This window comes from Silene latifolia, chromosome 9, assembly GCF_048544455.1.
Source record: "Silene latifolia isolate original U9 population chromosome 9, ASM4854445v1, whole genome shotgun sequence".
NCBI classification, from domain to species: domain Eukaryota; kingdom Viridiplantae; phylum Streptophyta; class Magnoliopsida; order Caryophyllales; family Caryophyllaceae; genus Silene; species Silene latifolia.
In genome coordinates, this window is record NC_133534.1 from 1,526,806 (window position 1) to 1,544,784 (window position 17,979).

The following is a 17,979-nucleotide window of genomic DNA, read 5'->3' on the forward strand; positions in this document are numbered from 1 at the left end:
ATGCCTTCAGAGATTGATAATCAATAACATTTTCGAGGCAAAAATTTACCGATTGTTAAGTGGGTTCTGGTATATAGTACATTATTTTTAGGTGATACATATATTAGCGCAATACATTCATATTTATCACGGTTTAATAGAATTTTGCCACAATTTATTACTATTTGTCACAAATAATTCAAATTTATTAGAATTTTGCCACGATTTCTATTTGTCACAATTATTATTCTTTTTTTTTGGTCATTTTCCATTTTTTTTATTCTTCATTTTTTTCCTTTTATTATAAATCCCCTAGGTATAAAAGCTAAGTTTTTTAAAGCCTTTCTATTGGCTCTCTGAATTTAGGAAAAAAAAAAATTTCTTATAATGATAGTGGGACCCAATTATCACCATAATTTTTATTTCTACGTAGAAACTGCAAAGTGAAACAATTAGAGTATAGGTTTTATTTGTCATTAAATTAGTCATGTATTTATTTAGTTTATAATATTTCTACACCATGTACTTTTATAAAATATTTATTTCGATGATTTGTTTATCTGTCCAAATTTACAAAAATCTTATCTATATTAATACAAAAGACAATACTCAATCCTCAGCGCGGCACGTCATTAATGCAACCTTTTTTTTTCTTCTGGAAATTCATGTTATGGTGGGACCCGTTAATGTGCAATGTATTTATTTCTTCAGATTTCCGTCATTTCAAACATGCGATAAATTCCGTGTTGCAACAAATTATATGAAATAATATTATGAAAAAATTCTATGAATTAATATTATGAAATAATTTTGTACATTCCGCGTAAATAAAATTAATAACATATACGCAAAATGAATTACAAATGGGAGTAAATAAAATTGAATTACATAATTTTTAAAACAAAATTAAATAATAATAAAATTACATAATTACGAGAAGGAGTTATATTTATATACGGGATAGAATATTAAACGCAAATGAATTACATACATAATTTTTTTAAACTACATGGTACAATAATTTTTGTTTAAAAAATAAATCTTGACGGAGTATTTACTTGGAGTATAAAATATTCATGTATTTTGGTTAATATTATTGTACCATGCAGCAATAACATCACAACATAATTTTTTAAAACTACATGGTACACAAATTTTTGTTTAAAAAATCAATCATGTCGGAGTATTTACTTGGAATATAAAACTCGGCAATTTAATTATGAGCCGCGCACACCGAAAATGGTAGGTGACAATGATAGGCAACCGAGTTAATTTAGTCTTCAACTAGCATTTAAAGCAAATTTTAATTTTTTTTACTTTAAAAAAACAAATAAATTGTAATTTAATTTACAAGTGATTAATTTTTTTTTTTAATTTTTTTTTAATAAATAATTCACAATTGTTGTAATAAATATCTTATCTTTATTAATTTAGAAGACAATACTCAATGGAGATTAAGCCACGTCATTTGTACAACTTTTTTTTTTTGGAAATTCAGGTTATGGTGGGTCCCATTGGTGTGCAAAGAATTTATTTATTCAAATCGTCTGCCAATACAAACATGCGACAATTTTCGTCTTAGAAATTTTTTTATGAAATAATTACATCCAATCGGAATAAATGAAATTAATTGCATGTAGTCGGAATGAATTACATAATTACATAATTAATAATTAGATTATAATTATATTACTATAATAGAAATGCAAATGAAAAAATTCATCAAAAAAACATTCATATCGACCTAAATACATACCTGTGCAATTTTACACGGGTTTAAAACTAGTACATATTAAAAGATTAATAAAATAATGATAATTTTTTAATAACATTAATGATTCGAAAATAAAATAAATTTGGAACGATTTTTGTAAGACACTATAATAGAAATATATGTGAATGCAGATAAGGCAAACCATCACATGGGTAATCTGAAGAGGGAATAAATACAAAAGGCACGAAATTGAGGTAAAATTAAAGGTAAAAAAACGTAAGATAGAAACTGATAAGTAATGGATGATTGTTGATCTCAAAATAGAGGTCTTGTAATATTTATTTTAATTTGTTATTAAACGTATATTATGGTGTAATTTTACTATTATACTTTCCCGATCAACCTATTTGAATTTGTATTTTTGCATTCACGAGTATAATCATCTATAACATATATTTTTCTTTTTCATTTTATATGAACTATTATCAAGGCATGCAATAAAAGGAAGCAAAAGTAAACCTTCGGGTAAATATTAAATAGTATGATTTCTAAATTCTACTTTGTATGTTTTTAAGTTTATGTGTTTTTTTTGTCAAAACAGGAATAATGCATAAAACTTACTCTCAAAATTTCCTAAAAAAAGAAACCTACTCTCATAATTAAGGATAAATAAATAAATACAAATAATTGAATGAAAAATCTTTAAAATTTCACAATTTACTTTTTGAACCATCATGACAATAATTAATCATTTTAATTATGTCATTTCCTCTTCCAATTTAAGTTTTCTCCAGCTTTCATCTTTTGATTGTTTTTTATAAAATTTACTTTACTTTTTTAAGTGGTTTATGCTTTTTTAACCATTATAAGATGATCGTTGATCTCAAAATGTTAAATTTGTTATTAAGCGTATATTGTTGTGTAATTTTACTTTTATGCTTTTCCGATCAACCTATTTGAGTTTTTATTTTTGTATTAATGAGTATAATCATCTCTAACATATATTTTTCTTTCTCATTTAATATGAACTATTATCAAGGCATGTATTAAAAGGAAGCGAAAGTGAACCTTCAGATAAATAGTAAATAGTATGGTTTCTAAATTCTAATCCGTATATTTTTAAGTTTATGTGTGTTTTTTTTTTTCAAAACCGGAATAGATTATTTTATAGTCTTTAATACTATTTTTATTTTTATATAGGATCGTGGACATAAGTATAACAAGAGATGGATAAAATTCTTGAAATAGTAATAAGGAACATACAAAAATTTATGAACCTTTTGGAATTCGGACTTAGGGAATATAGTTTTTAGATTATTGAGCAATTAAAATGAAATTTTAATTCGTAATACATACATGGAGTAGATACCGACCATACCGTTGAATTGTATCTAATATTTTTCTATCGATATAGTAAACATTTTTCGGATGTAAATAATATTTGAAGCATGCACGTGGTGATAAGACTTCAAAGATATTTCTATGGGAGTGTTGATGAAGAGGTCCGAAAATAATTTGGAGATGACTATCTTTTGAGGTATTGAGTTTACAACCTTATAAGGCATCATTGAAGATTTTTCCATACATAATTTATTATATATATACGGATGGTTTCAACTTTTAATATTTAAAAAACTCACTTTATTATATTGCGGAGTAAAACGTGTATATTGCGGAGTAAAACACACGTATATATAATGAGTCGTCTTTGTCATTGCTCTGTTTTCAAGTTTCTCAAAATTAGTAGCTACCACATTGTCACTTGCAAGATTCGATTTAAAAAAATAAGCCAAAGTTGTCAAAGAAATAAAGTATTAACTAACTAATTTCTATGTATTTCAAGAATATATATTTTTAAATGAATCAACAACTAATTGCTCGAACAAATATTAACAATACGATAAAAATATCAAAATTAAAACAGATAAACCCGTGAATTTCACGGGTCACAAACCTAGTTCTCTTTAAATATTCAAAGATTTTTTCATTTTTTAATTAAATTGTGATTACAAGTTATTAAATTACAGCATAACTAATTTCTTATCATTCGGTATAAAAAAAAGAGAAAACAAATAAATTTATTAATGTTCGAAATTTTTTAAATCTACTATACCAAAATAATCAAAAAATTACTTTGTTAAAGTTTAATATTTTGTTTTTTTAATAAAAGCATACAAAAATTAGAAATCATTAAAGTTCAATAAAAATATCATTAAATTCAAATGGATGTAATTTTAAAGAAAAAAATATAAATCATTAAAAATACACAACCCATTAATTTTATTAAATGGATGTAAACCCAAATTTTTATTTCAAGTAATTTTGTGTAAATACAACCCATTAATTTACAGTGGGACGATTTATTTAAATATAAATATTAACTTAAAGGCCATGTTTTTTCAGATTGAAAGGAGCTAAATTGAATTGAATAAATCTAAACTGAAACGAATTAAATGAAGCTGAACTAAGAGTTAACTTGAACAAAGCTAAGCTGAACTGAATGAACTTGACTTGAACTGCAGATAACTTAATAAAGCTGAGCGGAACTGAGCTGAGTTGAAACGAAAAAAAAGCTCAAATTAAGCAAAAGAAAAAAATAGAGCGAAAGTTTATATATATAGGGTATGTAATTTGTAATCTAGCGTATTTCTTAATTGTATTTTCCTCTACATATTTGATCGACAATTTTGTGTGGTGGAAAGTAAACATGGTAAACGGTAAAACGGGTTATTTAAGGAATAATGATCAGTGTGCAATAATAAATATTCGAGTCGAGTTAGTTTAGGCTAAGTCAATACACGAGTCAAAATCAGATATCATTAGTTTCGGTATCGATTCAGATTTCAGGTACAAGCGCATTCGTTGGGTCGGATCGGGTCAGTTTTGACTTTTGGCCGGTGTAAATGGGAATTGTGAACTTAAGATGCGGGAATCGGGATGTATGAGCCTATGAGGTGTCCCTCATTTGACCACATTGACCTTTATCCTTCACCAATCCACATTGCACCAACCAAAGACATAAAACTGTTTACACCTCAAATCTATTTTTTCACATCATCTTATAAAAAAGGAGGTAACAACAAATTAACAATGGTCTTTTGAGGTGTAAAAAGTAAAAATTAAAGGTAAAAAAAGCAAAAAGGGGCAAATCACTTTTTTTTTTTCCAGTGTGTAATTAACCAAATTATGCTTATTTTCACCTAATATTCAGTATTTCGTGTACTTTAAAAAGTTGAAAATAACTTCATTATTTTAATTTAACCATAAAAATTGAGAGATTAGCGGTAAACTCTACATATTTTTTCAAAACAAATATTCACACAAATACCATCTTCCACCCAATTTTTTACAACAAAAACAATATTTTTTCCAAAAATTCTTAATTTCTGGTCAGCATCATATTCGCTCTAGCCCTACTATATATATTAAAAGAAAAAAGTTGTTATTTTTTTTCACTTTTGCAGAAAAAAAAATCGGGGCAGTATTCAAATGCTAGTTAAGCATCAAATTCATCAAATTTTAAAAATCTCTCTAATTTGATGCAATTCATTTTATCATCATATTCCATTAATCCCAGATTTTGAGATAATTTGTGTAAGTTCTTCTACTTTTTTTGCTTACGTTTTATCTATCCTCCATCCCAATCATTTATTTACGGAGTAATATGTCATCACGACGAATTAAAAAGGTAAACAAATGATTGAGACGATGAAAGTATTTAGTTTTATTAAAGTTTTAATCTTTATGGTGTATAATTAAGTATGTTATTCAAAGTTCACTAGCTGCCCATATGTAAATTTGATCACCAAAGAATTAATTTTGCAATTTTCATCCTGTAATTACATAAATTTTGCAACTTTAATGAGAATTATGCATGAATGCATCCTATAATTACTTTGATTTTGCATCTTTAATGTGAATTGTGTTTCTTCAATTACTTTGGTGAATACTGGATGTTGTATTGATTTGCTTTTTGTTGTACTGCTCTAATAGTCTAATATGTTCCCTCCGTTCCAGTCATTTGTTTACCTTTTACGTTGTTTGTGAGGCGTAGTTTAATCCAGTGGTGGAGCTAGGGGGGCCTAGCAGGGGTGGTCGCCCCCTGGCGGATGAAATTTTCGAAGTTTTTAGTTAAATTTTTCAAAATTTGTTCGAGTGTACCTTATGAAATTAGTCTTTCGCCCGTCCTAAGTTCAAATCCTGGCTCCGCCACTGGTTTAATCAAAGTAAATAAATAACCGGGACGGAGGGAGTATGTTGCATGTTGTATACATAGATGGTTGTTGGAATTTCAGTTGTACAGTATAGAGTGCTTGCTTCTTATGTAGGATTTAGGCAGTATTTAGCAAACTTGTCATTTGGGTCAGGTCATTTTGTCATGTCCGGTTGGTTGTCTCGGGTTGTTTACAGTGTGCTGTCGTGCTGTTATCGGGTTACTTCTGGTTCGGGCAATTGAGGTCTTGATGTTGTGTCTTTGTTATTGGTGGGTAGGAGTTGGTCTTTTGGGTAGCTCCTAAGGCACTGCGGTAATGTTGTTGTACTCTTTGGGTATGTTTTCTTAGGGATTCGTTAGTGATGGATTGAAATTCTATACTCAATGACATCTTGTTGATTTAGCATTTACTCCCTTTGTCCCGGTCATTTGTTGTCTTTTCCATTTTGGGTGTCTCAGTCAATTGTTGTCCTTTCTATTTTAAGAATGAACTTGGTGAACAATTTGATCATTCACACTCAATTTAGTCCACTTGTCATTTAGTAATTGACCCCCTCTTCTTTTCTTGATCTTTGTGCCAAAACCAAAGGACAACAATTGACCGGGACGGAGGGAGTAGTTCTCTTTGAGGTTGAGGGTAATGTTGATTGTTGGGATAAGGTTCGTCTTAACCTACCTATGCTATGTCGACACTTCACTATGGCTCTATGTCGCATGCCATCAAGACACTCCTTACGACACAACACTTTTAAGCGCCTGATCTGTTACTTGCTGGCTTTCGAACTAATACAAGTTGTTAATAGAACTTTTACGACTTATTGGACGTAAATGTACTTTGGAAAATGAGATGAACGAATACAATTGCTTGATTGTCATTATTCGCTTTGTAAAGTGTAGGTAAGAGCCTTACCATGGCTTTTGATACAAATACAACAGATCCAAGCTATTGGTTGAACTGGAGGTTTCTTATTAGTGCATTATGTGTACTGGGAATCGTTATATTTTCTCTATATCTTATACGGAAGCACGAAGGTAAAAAGAGATCGGGTGATGAAACGAGTGATACTGGACAAGTGCCAGTTGGGGTGTTATACAAGGATGAACTTTGGAAAACATGTCTGAAAGACCTTCATCCGGTGTGGCTTCTTCTGTATAGAATTATCGCTCTTTGTGTGCTCTTGACATTGATCATTGGTAACACAGTCGCTGACGGACCCCGTATCTTTTATTTCTATACTCAGTAAGTTTTCTAACCTCTGATGAAATGAGCAGATGACAAAATGTTGGATCTTTTGACGATACTGATTTGATCGTTTTTCTTTGTTGGTTCGCAGGTGGACATTCGCGCTAACCACTATATATTTTGGGGTACGTTCTTCCACGCTAGACGTTCAAAAACTTAGGCATCATATCATTTTGGCTGAGAGCAAACTAACCGGGATCCTTGATTCCACTGTCAGTTGTGTAGCAACCACGAACAATTTCATCCATTTCTTCATCAAGAAAAAAAATTTCCTTCTGTGATAATTTTCAGAGAATTCTTTAGTGATCGAAATAAGTTATATAGTGCATTGATCTTTAACCACAGTTTCCCAATTATGTTTGTTTTTGCTGGGTGATTACGCAGCTTGCAACGACTTTCTCTTTTTATGGATTTTGCCATGATGGAGCTTGCTCAAAGACTTCTCCAAACGCTGACGTTGAACAAGTATCTAACGGTATTTCAAAGATTGGAGGCAGACAGGATGCCGACAGTTTAGAAAATTTGAGTAATCGTGGAGAAGTTCATGTTCGTGAATACGCAGGTTTCACAGGCTATCTTTTCCAAGTCATGTTCCAGGTTAGTCGTGTTTCGTGAAAAAAAGAATCACAATCGAAGTTTGAAAACCACATTCTGACTTCATCAAAGAGAGTGTTTTTAACTTCCTGTCGTCTAATCAGTCAGTACCTACAGGCTACAGGAAATAGTTATCTTTTCTGAGTTCTGACTTCGTCTCCTCATGGACCATGCTAACAGATAGCTGCTGGTGCGGTGCTCCTGACCGATGTTGTATATTGGCTCGTTCTTTACTTAATATTCACTCCCAAAGATAAAAAATTGGATTTTGTAAGTATTTGCTACGGTGTATCTCATATGTTATCCACTAGCTTATTTCTTCTGTTTTTAGTTGGAGATGACAAATACTTAATCAAAACCGTCTTACTGTCCGTCTTCTACTGATAAACCTTATAATTATATGGCGTATCCTAATCAACCTTCAATTTTCCTGCAAGTCCTTAAGAAACCCAATTTGGTTTTAACGGATTTGTTTTTTTTTTAATTTTCTGTCGGCAGTTTACTGTTTGTATGCATACAGTCAATGTACTCATTCTTGGTGATGCAGCTCTGAATTGCATGGTAAGCTGTACCTCCACATCGCTGATAAAACACATCTTTGGGATTGAACTTTTGACTCGATTTTTGATTTCTTTTTCTTTCTTCACAGAGGTTTCCCATGTTCAGAATCGCCTATTTCAGCCTGTGGACATCAACATTCGTCATTTGCCAATGGATAATCCATGTTTTTATTTTCATACCGTAAGTTTTTTTTTACGGCTATGTGCCTATGTTGAATGTCGTCGAGACTTTTGTATGACTGTGGGTCTAATTATTAATCTTTTTTTTTTTTTTTTTTTTTTTTTTGCTCCAGGTGGCCGTACCCATTCATGGACTTGTCGCCTCCATATTCTCCCATATGGTAATTAGTCCCTCTTTTAGTGTCCATTCATGGACTTGTCGCCTCCATTTCTCCATTTTAGCGATGATGAATATTGATCGGATCCTTCTTTTAGATTTTGGCATTAATGTTGCTCCAGGGATCATTCCTAAGCAATGATCTGTATCGGCATTTTGTAGGTACGTGGCAGTAGGCATATTGCAGGTTCCATGTTACGGATTCTTTGTTTTGATCGTCAAATTGAAGCATATATTGCTGTCGAAATCGTTTCCCGACTCCTATCAAGTTTTGAGATGACCTGAAGGAAACCATTTTGATTTGATTATATACATTTTGTTGATCAGCATGTTAATTGAGATGTAATTTCCGGTACACATTAATTTCTGCATGCTATTCACAGAATCATCACAGGTCTCTGAAAACATTCATTCTTTTTCCGATATCCTTGTAAAGCAATTCATCTTAGTAAATATTGCAGTTTACACTTCACAGTCACAGATTTGAGTTGCAGTAGTTTGTTTAGTTACAGCAGAAATTCTTGTTTATGACTAGACGTATCCGTTTTAAACAAGAAACGGGTCAAATAGATAGATGGGAGATAAAGCAGAATGCCTAGAAAATGGTCAATTTTTATCCCATCGATCTATATCGTGTTTACGAAAGTGATTGTACTGAAATGTACAAATGTCAAAAGACCAACTAATTTACACTACATATGAAAAGAAAATGGCATATTCTTTAAGAGATGGCCTCTCAATAAATTTATTAATTTTTTTTACAATTTGCAATGAAAATAGGTGCCAAAAGTAAGAAATAGGTACACTGTACTCATAATAAGTCATACTCCCTCCATTCAACTCCACTTTACAACTTTCATTTATCACGTTTGCCAACGCAGTTTTTAGACGATAAATATCGTTAGCTGCGTGTTTGCAAAAATTATAAAAGTTAGATATTTTTAATGTACTTTTGAAGACGAATCAAATAAGATCCCACATTAATATATTTTCACTTATGTATCGAGAGAAAATTGAAGTTGAATGTCCGCTTGTAAATAGTGCGCAAAAGAGAAACTTGTAAAGTGGAGTTGAATGGAGGGAGTAATAGACAATGGTTTATCAAAAATAGTCGCAGTCTACGATAAAATAGGTACAATGTTCATTATGAAAAATATGTAACAGATGAACATTAAAAAAAGAATTGTGGGAAATACAACAAGGAGTACGAAAAATAATCTCTTATCTTGGTAAAAACCGTCTCTAATGAAGACAAACGACCACTCATACAAATACAAGTACCATAAATTTTTATTTAAGAAGACAATATTTATTTTAAATTTAAAATGGATCAGCTATGGTACATGAGCTAAAAAAAAGACCTCTAAGAACTAGTAACAAAAAGATGGTCTTATATATATAAGTTAGAAGATATTTGACTCGTTTTTAACTTAAGACTGTATTGTCGTACGACTATACGAGGTAGCTTATCAGCCACTTGCACGTGTGCCACGAGGAAGTGAGACATTGGCAACATGCACCTTGTGCACCACGAGTGAGAGATCTCACGACTCACGAGTCATACCCTGGTTTACATTAAACATGACGAATTAGTCAATAGTCATACAACTTAGAAGTATCTAATGAAGGTTAGATTTTCACGTCATTTGCTTATTTCATCCAACTAATTTTGTGACTAATGGTGACGGATTGTACAAAGATTTCTTATGATAACAATTAACAATATCCACGGTGAGGATAATCATGATGCTACACACAATCATATTTTTCATATAATATTTTCAACATTAGCATACTTATAAATGTATACTTTAAGGATATTATTATTATTATTATTATTATTATTATTATTATTATTATTATTATTATTATTATTATTATTATTATTATGACAATGTCGATAATAATAATGGACAAACAGTCGAACACGTTAAATGAAATGATTTACAAATAATAGAAAACTAGTTTTAACCCGTGCAAAAATTGCACGGGATTGCTTATTAAACTTGTTTTAGATACTGTTTGACTAAATTGCAAAAATTTAAAAACGGAATTCCATAAAATTATATTCTAAAGTTATAGTTTGTTATATAATTCCATATACACAAATTCTCATTGAAAACGGGTACTATCCGTCACAAGCTGAAATCGGATAGTGCCCTCTCACAATATGAAATGACACTATCCATGAGATTTTGTGTTCTTGTTTAGCAAATCTTTTACTTTTTTTAATAATTTTTTTTAAGAATTTTCTGTGGTGTTTAAATTATTAATTTAAAAGAATAATTTGATGAATGAGTTTGATCAAATTAATATTCTCTTTAATGTGCGATTTGTTTCTCCAGCATATGATATCGCTCGGACGAAATTCATCATAGTTGTTTGTCAAAGATTAATTTTTTTAATTGTTTCACATTATGTAGTTAAATTGAAATTTTGTGTGATTAATTGGATAAGTGAGATTATTTTCTGATCAATTTGTCGGCTTAATTGTTTAACACTAAGATTAGTCCGCGTTTTTGGTTGCACAGATCTGAGCACTTGCGGTATAATTCATTATAAAAAAAATTATTGTACTTTATTATTATTGTTGCTATTGTAATTTATTATTGTGTAAAAATTAAGACGGAACTATTCTTGAGTTACGTATAAAACCTAACCGTAAATATTTACGTACAAAATGATTTTTTTAGAAATTAATCCACATTCTTTGCGGTGGGTCCCACTTTTATTGTTTTTTTTTTAAAGGTTGAATGTGGTGATGTGGATGAAGGAGGAGGGGTTAAATGTTCTTCTATTTATTAAGATAAGATATCCCAGACTTAACCTATTTGATTTAATAAGTCGTTAACTTCATAACGTTATAATATCTTGAACCCGGTTGAACAACTTTATTTAGAAGTGAATTGATTTGGGGGCGAACTCATTAGTTGATTTATTGAAATTGAAATAATGAATAATTGAAATTCACGTCTTGTCAAATCAAAACTAACACTGCTTTACTCAATAGCAGATTTCAAATAACCTTAAATTTGAAATATTAGCTACTCAATCATCAAGTTGATGAGGGCATTGATTGATTTTACCCTAATTTGTACATGAGTATAACTTAAAAACCAGCAAGGAACCCAGAATCGACTCCCTCTCGACATATTAAGAGTTAAGACCGCCATCGATCCCATTATAGGCTAGTGGTTGATATATAACTATAGAACTGTAGTGTAACTTAAGAACCAGCAAAAGTCGATATACTTCCAACATAACTAAAACCGCCACTAATCCTATTATAATTACCATACCTCAAATTACTTGTATTTAGCTTACTGAGTAGGTCTCTTGTAAAACGGTTTTACAATATTACATTATAAAACCATATAATAAAAGACTTTAATGTCCTCATTATGAAATAATAATTTGATTTTATAATAATGCTTTATATAAGAATTGTTGGGCAACCAATTAACAACAAATTAATTAATTTAACTAACTTGATGTGATAATCAAGATTGCTTCTCATCTAATCAAATCAACAATAAATTAACTATGGCCTAGTTAGTTGATGTCTGGTAGATGGTGCGTGATGTGTGTGGGTAGGTGGAGAAGATATATTTAAAAAATAAAAAATAAAAAATAAAAAATAAAAAAAATAAAATAAAAGGTAATAAATCAAAAAATCAAGAAACTATAAATAATCAATACTGAATACCCCTGTTTTTCAGACACACAAGAACACAATCTTTTAACGGTAACATTTAATATTTTTTTTTATCAATGTTTTTATTCAATTTAATGAAATTAATCATGTTAGATTGTTAATTTAATTGAATTAATTAATGGGTATACATTATAATGTTGTTTATGTGATTGGTTTAGTTTAATTCAATGTGTACTTTTATTTAATTTGGTGGGTCATTTTATATAATGTATGATATGATCAGATCTAGGGTTTTTATTAATACAATGTTAATTGTTTAATTGGTTGGTTCAATTTTATTTTAATGATGTATGTCGTATGTGTACGTGCAATTTGCGAGAGTCATTGTGGCACTCGGGTAATGTTATTATTGTTGTTGATGAATTAGGTGTAGAAAGAATTTGTGGGTGAAAAAATGGCAAGGAAGAAGATTAGAGAGTATGATTCAAAGAGATTGTTGAAGGAGCATTTCAAGAGGATTTCTGGGTCTGAATTACCCATTAGATCTGCTCAAGTATGTTCTAATTTTATTTAATTTTAATTGATTGATTTCGTGTATTGGTATGAACTGTGAATTTAATCGATTTTATTTAAATTTAATTGATTTTTTGTATTGGTATGAACTATGAATTGTAAAGTTTTGATCTTGGTAATGTGAGTAAAACCCTGATTTTGTTTTGATTGGATTAAGATGGGTTTTGAATTCGGGTTTTGGTGATAAGTTAAAGAGTTTATGAGTATTGGTATGAACTTGTAAATTAATGACTTTGCTGAATGTGAGTATAATGCTGATTTTGTTTTGTTTGGATTAAGAAGGGGTTTGAATTCGGGTTTTGGTAATCAAGTTGAAGAATTTATGATTATTTATGATTGTTGGTGTGAACTGCAATGTGTATCAATCATTGCAGTTCTCAACCCAATTTTCATCTTAGGCGATTCAGAAACAACCTTTTGTGTTGCTAGCATGTAAGGGTGCGTACATCCGACCCCCTTAAACCGCAATTTGCGGGAGCCTTGTAGGCACTAGGGTAATGTTGTTGTTGTTGGTATGAACTGTAAATGTTGATCTTGCTGAGTATGAGTAAAATCTTGTTTTTTTTTCCCCGGATAAGTTGGGTTTTTTTATATTGGGTTTTAGTAATCAAGTTAGAGACTTTCGGACAACAATGTACTTAAAACTGCACTTTTTCCACGATGCCATGATGGAGCTTGAGTAATATTTTTGGTGAATTAATATACTAAATTTCATTTTTGTTTACTTGCTTTGAACAATGATCTATGACTGACCATGAAAATGTAATTTATTGTTCGTAGCATTATATGATGATGAATTTGATGAGGTAATGATCATATTAATCAACTTTTATTGTGGTTCAAGTACTTCCTCGGTATTTTTGTAAACGTTTTCGATTTTTGAAAAGGTGGGTTGACATTTAATTTGAAAAAATATTTTAAGGATGATGATAAAGCTTATGGAGCATATCATTATTCTCTGCAAAAAATGTTTTCATATTATTATGATGTACAATTCATAATTTATACTCATAGTCTCATATACTGTGTCTACAAATAATGAGCGAAACTAGTCTCATACTCATGATCAGTTTAAATGCTTCATAATAGCTTGTTCATTCTCATTTTGTATATGAGACCCATGAGAGTCACCCCCTTGATGTCATTTTATAGTTCTTCTATAATTTTCTCTGTATCAATCAATAAAATATATATTAGGTTGATTATATTTGCTGGAGTTGCGAATGTAAAACGTATAGAACCTGGGGACACTTAATGTGATGCTCCAAATTTCATTTGGAACCATATCATATCTAGTGGTCATACATGATCTTCCTTCATTCTGTTAGCAATTGCTCTGACAGCTTTATTCGGTGTGTCAGTGTGAATGTTCTGTTATTGTTGTTGTCCTTGTTGCTGCTGCATACCTGTGCTGTAAAATTTGTTCTTGAAAATGTAATTTGTCATTTAATTATGTTGACTAGATCACGGAGTCCACCGACTTGAATGAGCTTGTTGAGAGAGAAGCATGGCTCTCATCAGAAAAGCTGGTTGTGAAACCTGATATGTTGTTTGGAAAGCGTGGAAAGAGCGGTCTCGTTGCTCTGAATCTGGACTTTGCCCAGGTTACTACTTTTGTGAAAGAGCGTCTAGGCAAAGAAGTAAGATGAAGTTCTCTCCGAATGAATTGTGGCATTTTCTATAACAAAAGTGTTACGACCGGGGTGCATTTAACCCAAAAATACTGGAGTAATATGGTTTTTCAGACGATTCAACTGTATTTCCTTGTTGATTTGCGATAACAGGTAGAGATGGGTGGATGTAAAGGACCTATAACAACTTTCATTGTGGAGCCCTTTATCCCACACAATGAAGAGTTCTATCTAAATATCGTTTCCGAAAGACTTGGGAACAGCATAAGCTTTTCTGAATGTGGTGGAATCGAAATCGAAGAGAACTGGGATAAGGTACTATTGGCTGTTGCCACAGTGATTATGTTGGCTTAACTTTTTTATTACTCTCATTGTGGCTGTAAGTTACCAGATTCTCTGTTCTTTACACAGGTTAAGACTATTTTCGTTCCTACTGGCGTTTCTTTTACTGCGGAGGTTTGTGCTCCTCTGGTCGCCACTTTACCTTTGGAGGTAATGCAATTTCTTGAGTTATTTCCGGTTGAACATTGTATTGTTTGGTAACCTTGTTATTTTACTATGTTAGTTTTCTGTAGCACTGACCGTTACTCGCACGTTTTAGGTCAAAAGTGTGATTGAGGAATTTATCAAAGTTATCTTTGCCCTATTTCTAGGTATTTCAGCATACCTTTTTTTTTGAGTATCTTATAGTATCGAACTTTTACAGCTTCTGCAGCAAATTGTGTGAGTTAATAGCAAGTTCTTGTTTTGATGGCAGATTTGGACTTCAGCTTCCTAGAAATGAATCCTTTCACACTAGTCGAAGGGAAGCCTTATCCTTTGGACATGAGAGGAGAGTTGGATGATACCGCTGCCTTCAAGAACTTCAAGAAGTATGTACCCTTTCTCTGCTACTCTCCTAGGCCTTTACACGAATTTTTGCTGAGGCATTGCTTGTTTGAGTTATAATAGCACTTACATATGATACATTTCTACAGGTGGGGCAATATCGAATTCCCATTGCCATTTGGCCGAGTTATGAGCCCTACAGAGAGCTTTATCCACGGTCTTGATGAGAAGGTAGTAATACGCGTTATTTATCAGTTTCTTTGGTCTCCTTTGGTATTAACTATACATTAAAATTAAAACAATATTTTCCAACTATGAGGACCTTATCTTATGTTCTTCGGTTACTTGATTTGCAGACTAGTGCATCCCTGAAATTCACTGTTCTGAACCCAAAAGGGAGGATTTGGACTATGGTAGCTGGAGGTGGAGCAAGTGTTATCTACGCAGATACGGTAGGTTTACTCAAAAAGCTGTTTTTATTGTTCTTTGTTTTAGATGTTTGCCCAGGCCAGCACATAGTTTTGTTTATGATCTGAAGCTTGAGCTTGATTTAGGTTGGAGATCTCGGATATGCGTCTGAGCTTGGAAACTATGCTGAATACAGCGGTGCACCTAATGAAGAAGAGGTGTTGCAGTATGCCCGAGTTGTGATTGATGTAAGCCATTTCCTTTTTATGTGTTTTTAAACGAAAAACCCTTCATAAAAACTACTCTTCGACTACAACAGCTAGAACAACATTTCCGTAGTGCCTTAACGGCTCCTGCAAATGGCAACGTAGCCTTACCCGTATGCTAACAACACAAATAGAAACCGTAAAGCACTTAATAAGCCATTTTGCTGTATATCATCTTAATTCAGAACAACAATCTATTGTGGAAGGTCATTCTTGATAACAAGATTAGCAACCACAATATGTAGATGTTGGAGGAACGTTTATTCCATTCCTGAAACCTGTTCTACATAAACTTCGTCCCTTATGGTGGCAATTCCGTGGACTGACGATCATCGCACTAATCATTTTGTTGAACTTTACAGTGTGCAACTGCAAACCCTGATGGGCGTACAAGAGCTCTTGTTATTGGTGGAGGAATCGCTAATTTTACTGATGTTGCTGCTACTTTCAATGGCATTATCAGAGCTCTGAAGGAGAAGGTGATCATCTCTCTTGTTTCTTTAAATGTTTGGTTTTAGATTTTTTTTATTTTTTAAAGATTTTTTCCTTAAAAACATGTCATAATTTGATGCTGGTTTGGTTAAATAGGAAGCAAAGCTTAAAGCTGCGAGGATGCATATATATGTGAGGAGAGGAGGTCCAAATTACCAGAAGGGTTTAGCTAAAATGCGTTTACTTGGCGAGGAAATTGGAATTCCTATTGAGGTAAGCATGCCGTGCTTGCATTGGTTCATAAAGTCCTCAAAGTTAATTAGCTTTTATTCTTGTGTTGATTCATTATGATGATGTTCGAGGCTGAAAATCTAGAAGAATCAACCCATGCTTAACCCTTCTGTGTTGTCTCGACACGTGACAATCCTAATAAACTGAATCGAACCCCAGTGTTCCTCCAAGACCCCGCACTCGCGTTAGAACTTCTAACCAAGTCCGAGTAACTTTGCATTGTTTGTTTGCAGGTATACGGACCTGAGGCAACCATGACTGGAATATGCAAACAAGCCATAGAATGTATCAGCGTTTCTGCGTAGTTAATTCCGACATTCGTTGATATGGATGTACCAGTTCTTAGATTGTGTTAGATATAGCTTTGTCTTTCCTTGTTAGATTGAAAATAAAAACAAACATGATCGTTCTCTTTTTCTTTCTCGAAAAACATGATCGTGATTCGATGTTGTAAACTTGTAAGCTCTATACAAACCTTGTGGAATGTGGTTATGATTTATGAATCTATTGACTTAGTTTACTCCATTATGGGCATGAATCGAACCTCTGACCTCATGGTTAAGGGATGGGGTCAGCAACCACCAGACCAAACTCATTGGAATGTCGTGAGTGGTGATAATCCATTGTGCAAAGCACAATTACCAACTTTCCATGAACCATTAATCTTCTTCAAACATGCCTCGATTCACCCCAAACCCGCATTTTGATTACTTATGAAATCTCCGACACACAAAACCAACATGGACTATACCATTTTGAACATCGATTTAACCTCATCACGTTTACCGGTCTAAAAAACAATTAGACTCATCCTAACCGATTATTACGAGTATATGACCCTTATCTAACCCGAACCCATATTGTTTTTTTGACAACAACAAATAGCATAGCTTACAGAAGAGCTTCCTGAGCAAGATTATAAGCTATTATATTCACTCCCCTAGGACAAAAACTAAGAGAGCAACAGTGAAAACGAGACGCAATAGACTTACGGTGTGTTTGGATAGCAAAAGTGGAGGGAAAGAGAGGGGAGGAGGAAGGAGGGAAGGGAAGGAAGAGTGAGAGAAGGGAAAGGGAGGGGGAATGTGAGTGAGTGTTTGGATACAATTTCTCTCCAAATTTTGACTATTGTGGAGAGATTTTGATTAGGCTTGGAGGAGGAAAATTGAATCCCTCCAAATCACTTTCCCTTCATTTCCCTCCACCCTTATTTGATATCCAAACAAGGAATTTTAAATCCCTACTCTCCCTCCAT

At 32.3% G+C, this 17,979-nt stretch overlaps 2 protein-coding genes across 5 annotated transcripts; both read left to right on the forward strand.

The window, feature by feature from the left end:
- Positions 1-5,147: 5,147 nt before the first annotated feature.
- Positions 5,148-9,118, forward strand: LOC141598638 (uncharacterized). Of its 2 annotated transcripts, none has more exons than XM_074418341.1 (9): positions 5,148-5,287; positions 6,799-7,146; positions 7,241-7,274; positions 7,534-7,746; positions 7,924-8,013; positions 8,242-8,304; positions 8,393-8,484; positions 8,597-8,644; positions 8,803-9,118. In XM_074418341.1, the coding sequence occupies exons 2-9, from the start codon at positions 6,818-6,820 to the stop codon at positions 8,918-8,920; spliced, it is 987 nt and encodes a 328-aa protein (XP_074274442.1). In that variant the 5' UTR covers positions 5,148-5,287; positions 6,799-6,817; the 3' UTR covers positions 8,921-9,118. The 2 variants fall into 2 exon arrangements, with proteins under 2 accessions (XP_074274442.1, XP_074274443.1); XM_074418342.1 differs by having other exon boundaries at positions 5,159-5,287; positions 6,804-7,146.
- A 3,161-nt stretch (positions 9,119-12,279) lies between these two features.
- On the forward strand, positions 12,280-17,249 carry LOC141598639 (ATP-citrate synthase alpha chain protein 1). Of its 3 annotated transcripts, none has more exons than XM_074418343.1 (13): positions 12,280-12,385; positions 12,723-12,848; positions 14,332-14,508; positions 14,653-14,814; positions 14,911-14,991; positions 15,101-15,152; positions 15,257-15,371; positions 15,477-15,558; positions 15,684-15,779; positions 15,882-15,983; positions 16,364-16,480; positions 16,590-16,706; positions 16,958-17,249. In XM_074418343.1, the coding sequence occupies exons 2-13, from the start codon at positions 12,750-12,752 to the stop codon at positions 17,027-17,029; spliced, it is 1,272 nt and encodes a 423-aa protein (XP_074274444.1). In that variant the 5' UTR covers positions 12,280-12,385; positions 12,723-12,749; the 3' UTR covers positions 17,030-17,249. The 3 variants fall into 3 exon arrangements, with proteins under 3 accessions (XP_074274444.1, XP_074274445.1, XP_074274447.1); XM_074418344.1 differs by lacking the exon at positions 12,280-12,385 and adding an exon at positions 12,456-12,544; XM_074418346.1 differs by lacking the exon at positions 12,280-12,385 and adding an exon at positions 12,569-12,618.
- The last annotated feature ends 730 nt before the right edge of the window (positions 17,250-17,979 follow it).

Coding starts and splice junctions, on each gene's coding strand:
- LOC141598638 (XM_074418341.1), top strand. CDS start 6,818: ATGGCTTTTGATACAAATACAACAGATCCAAGCTATTGGTTGAACTGG. Junction 7,747..7,923: donor TTTTCCAAGTCATGTTCCAG/GTTAGTCGTGTT, acceptor CCATGCTAACAG/ATAGCTGCTGGTGCGGTGCT. Junction 8,645..8,802: donor CCTCCATATTCTCCCATATG/GTAATTAGTCCC, acceptor GGCATTTTGTAG/GTACGTGGCAGTAGGCATAT.
- LOC141598639 (XM_074418343.1), top strand. CDS start 12,750: ATGGCAAGGAAGAAGATTAGAGAGTATGATTCAAAGAGATTGTTGAAG. Junction 15,559..15,683: donor TCCACGGTCTTGATGAGAAG/GTAGTAATACGC, acceptor CTTGATTTGCAG/ACTAGTGCATCCCTGAAATT. Junction 15,780..15,881: donor GTGTTATCTACGCAGATACG/GTAGGTTTACTC, acceptor AGCTTGATTTAG/GTTGGAGATCTCGGATATGC.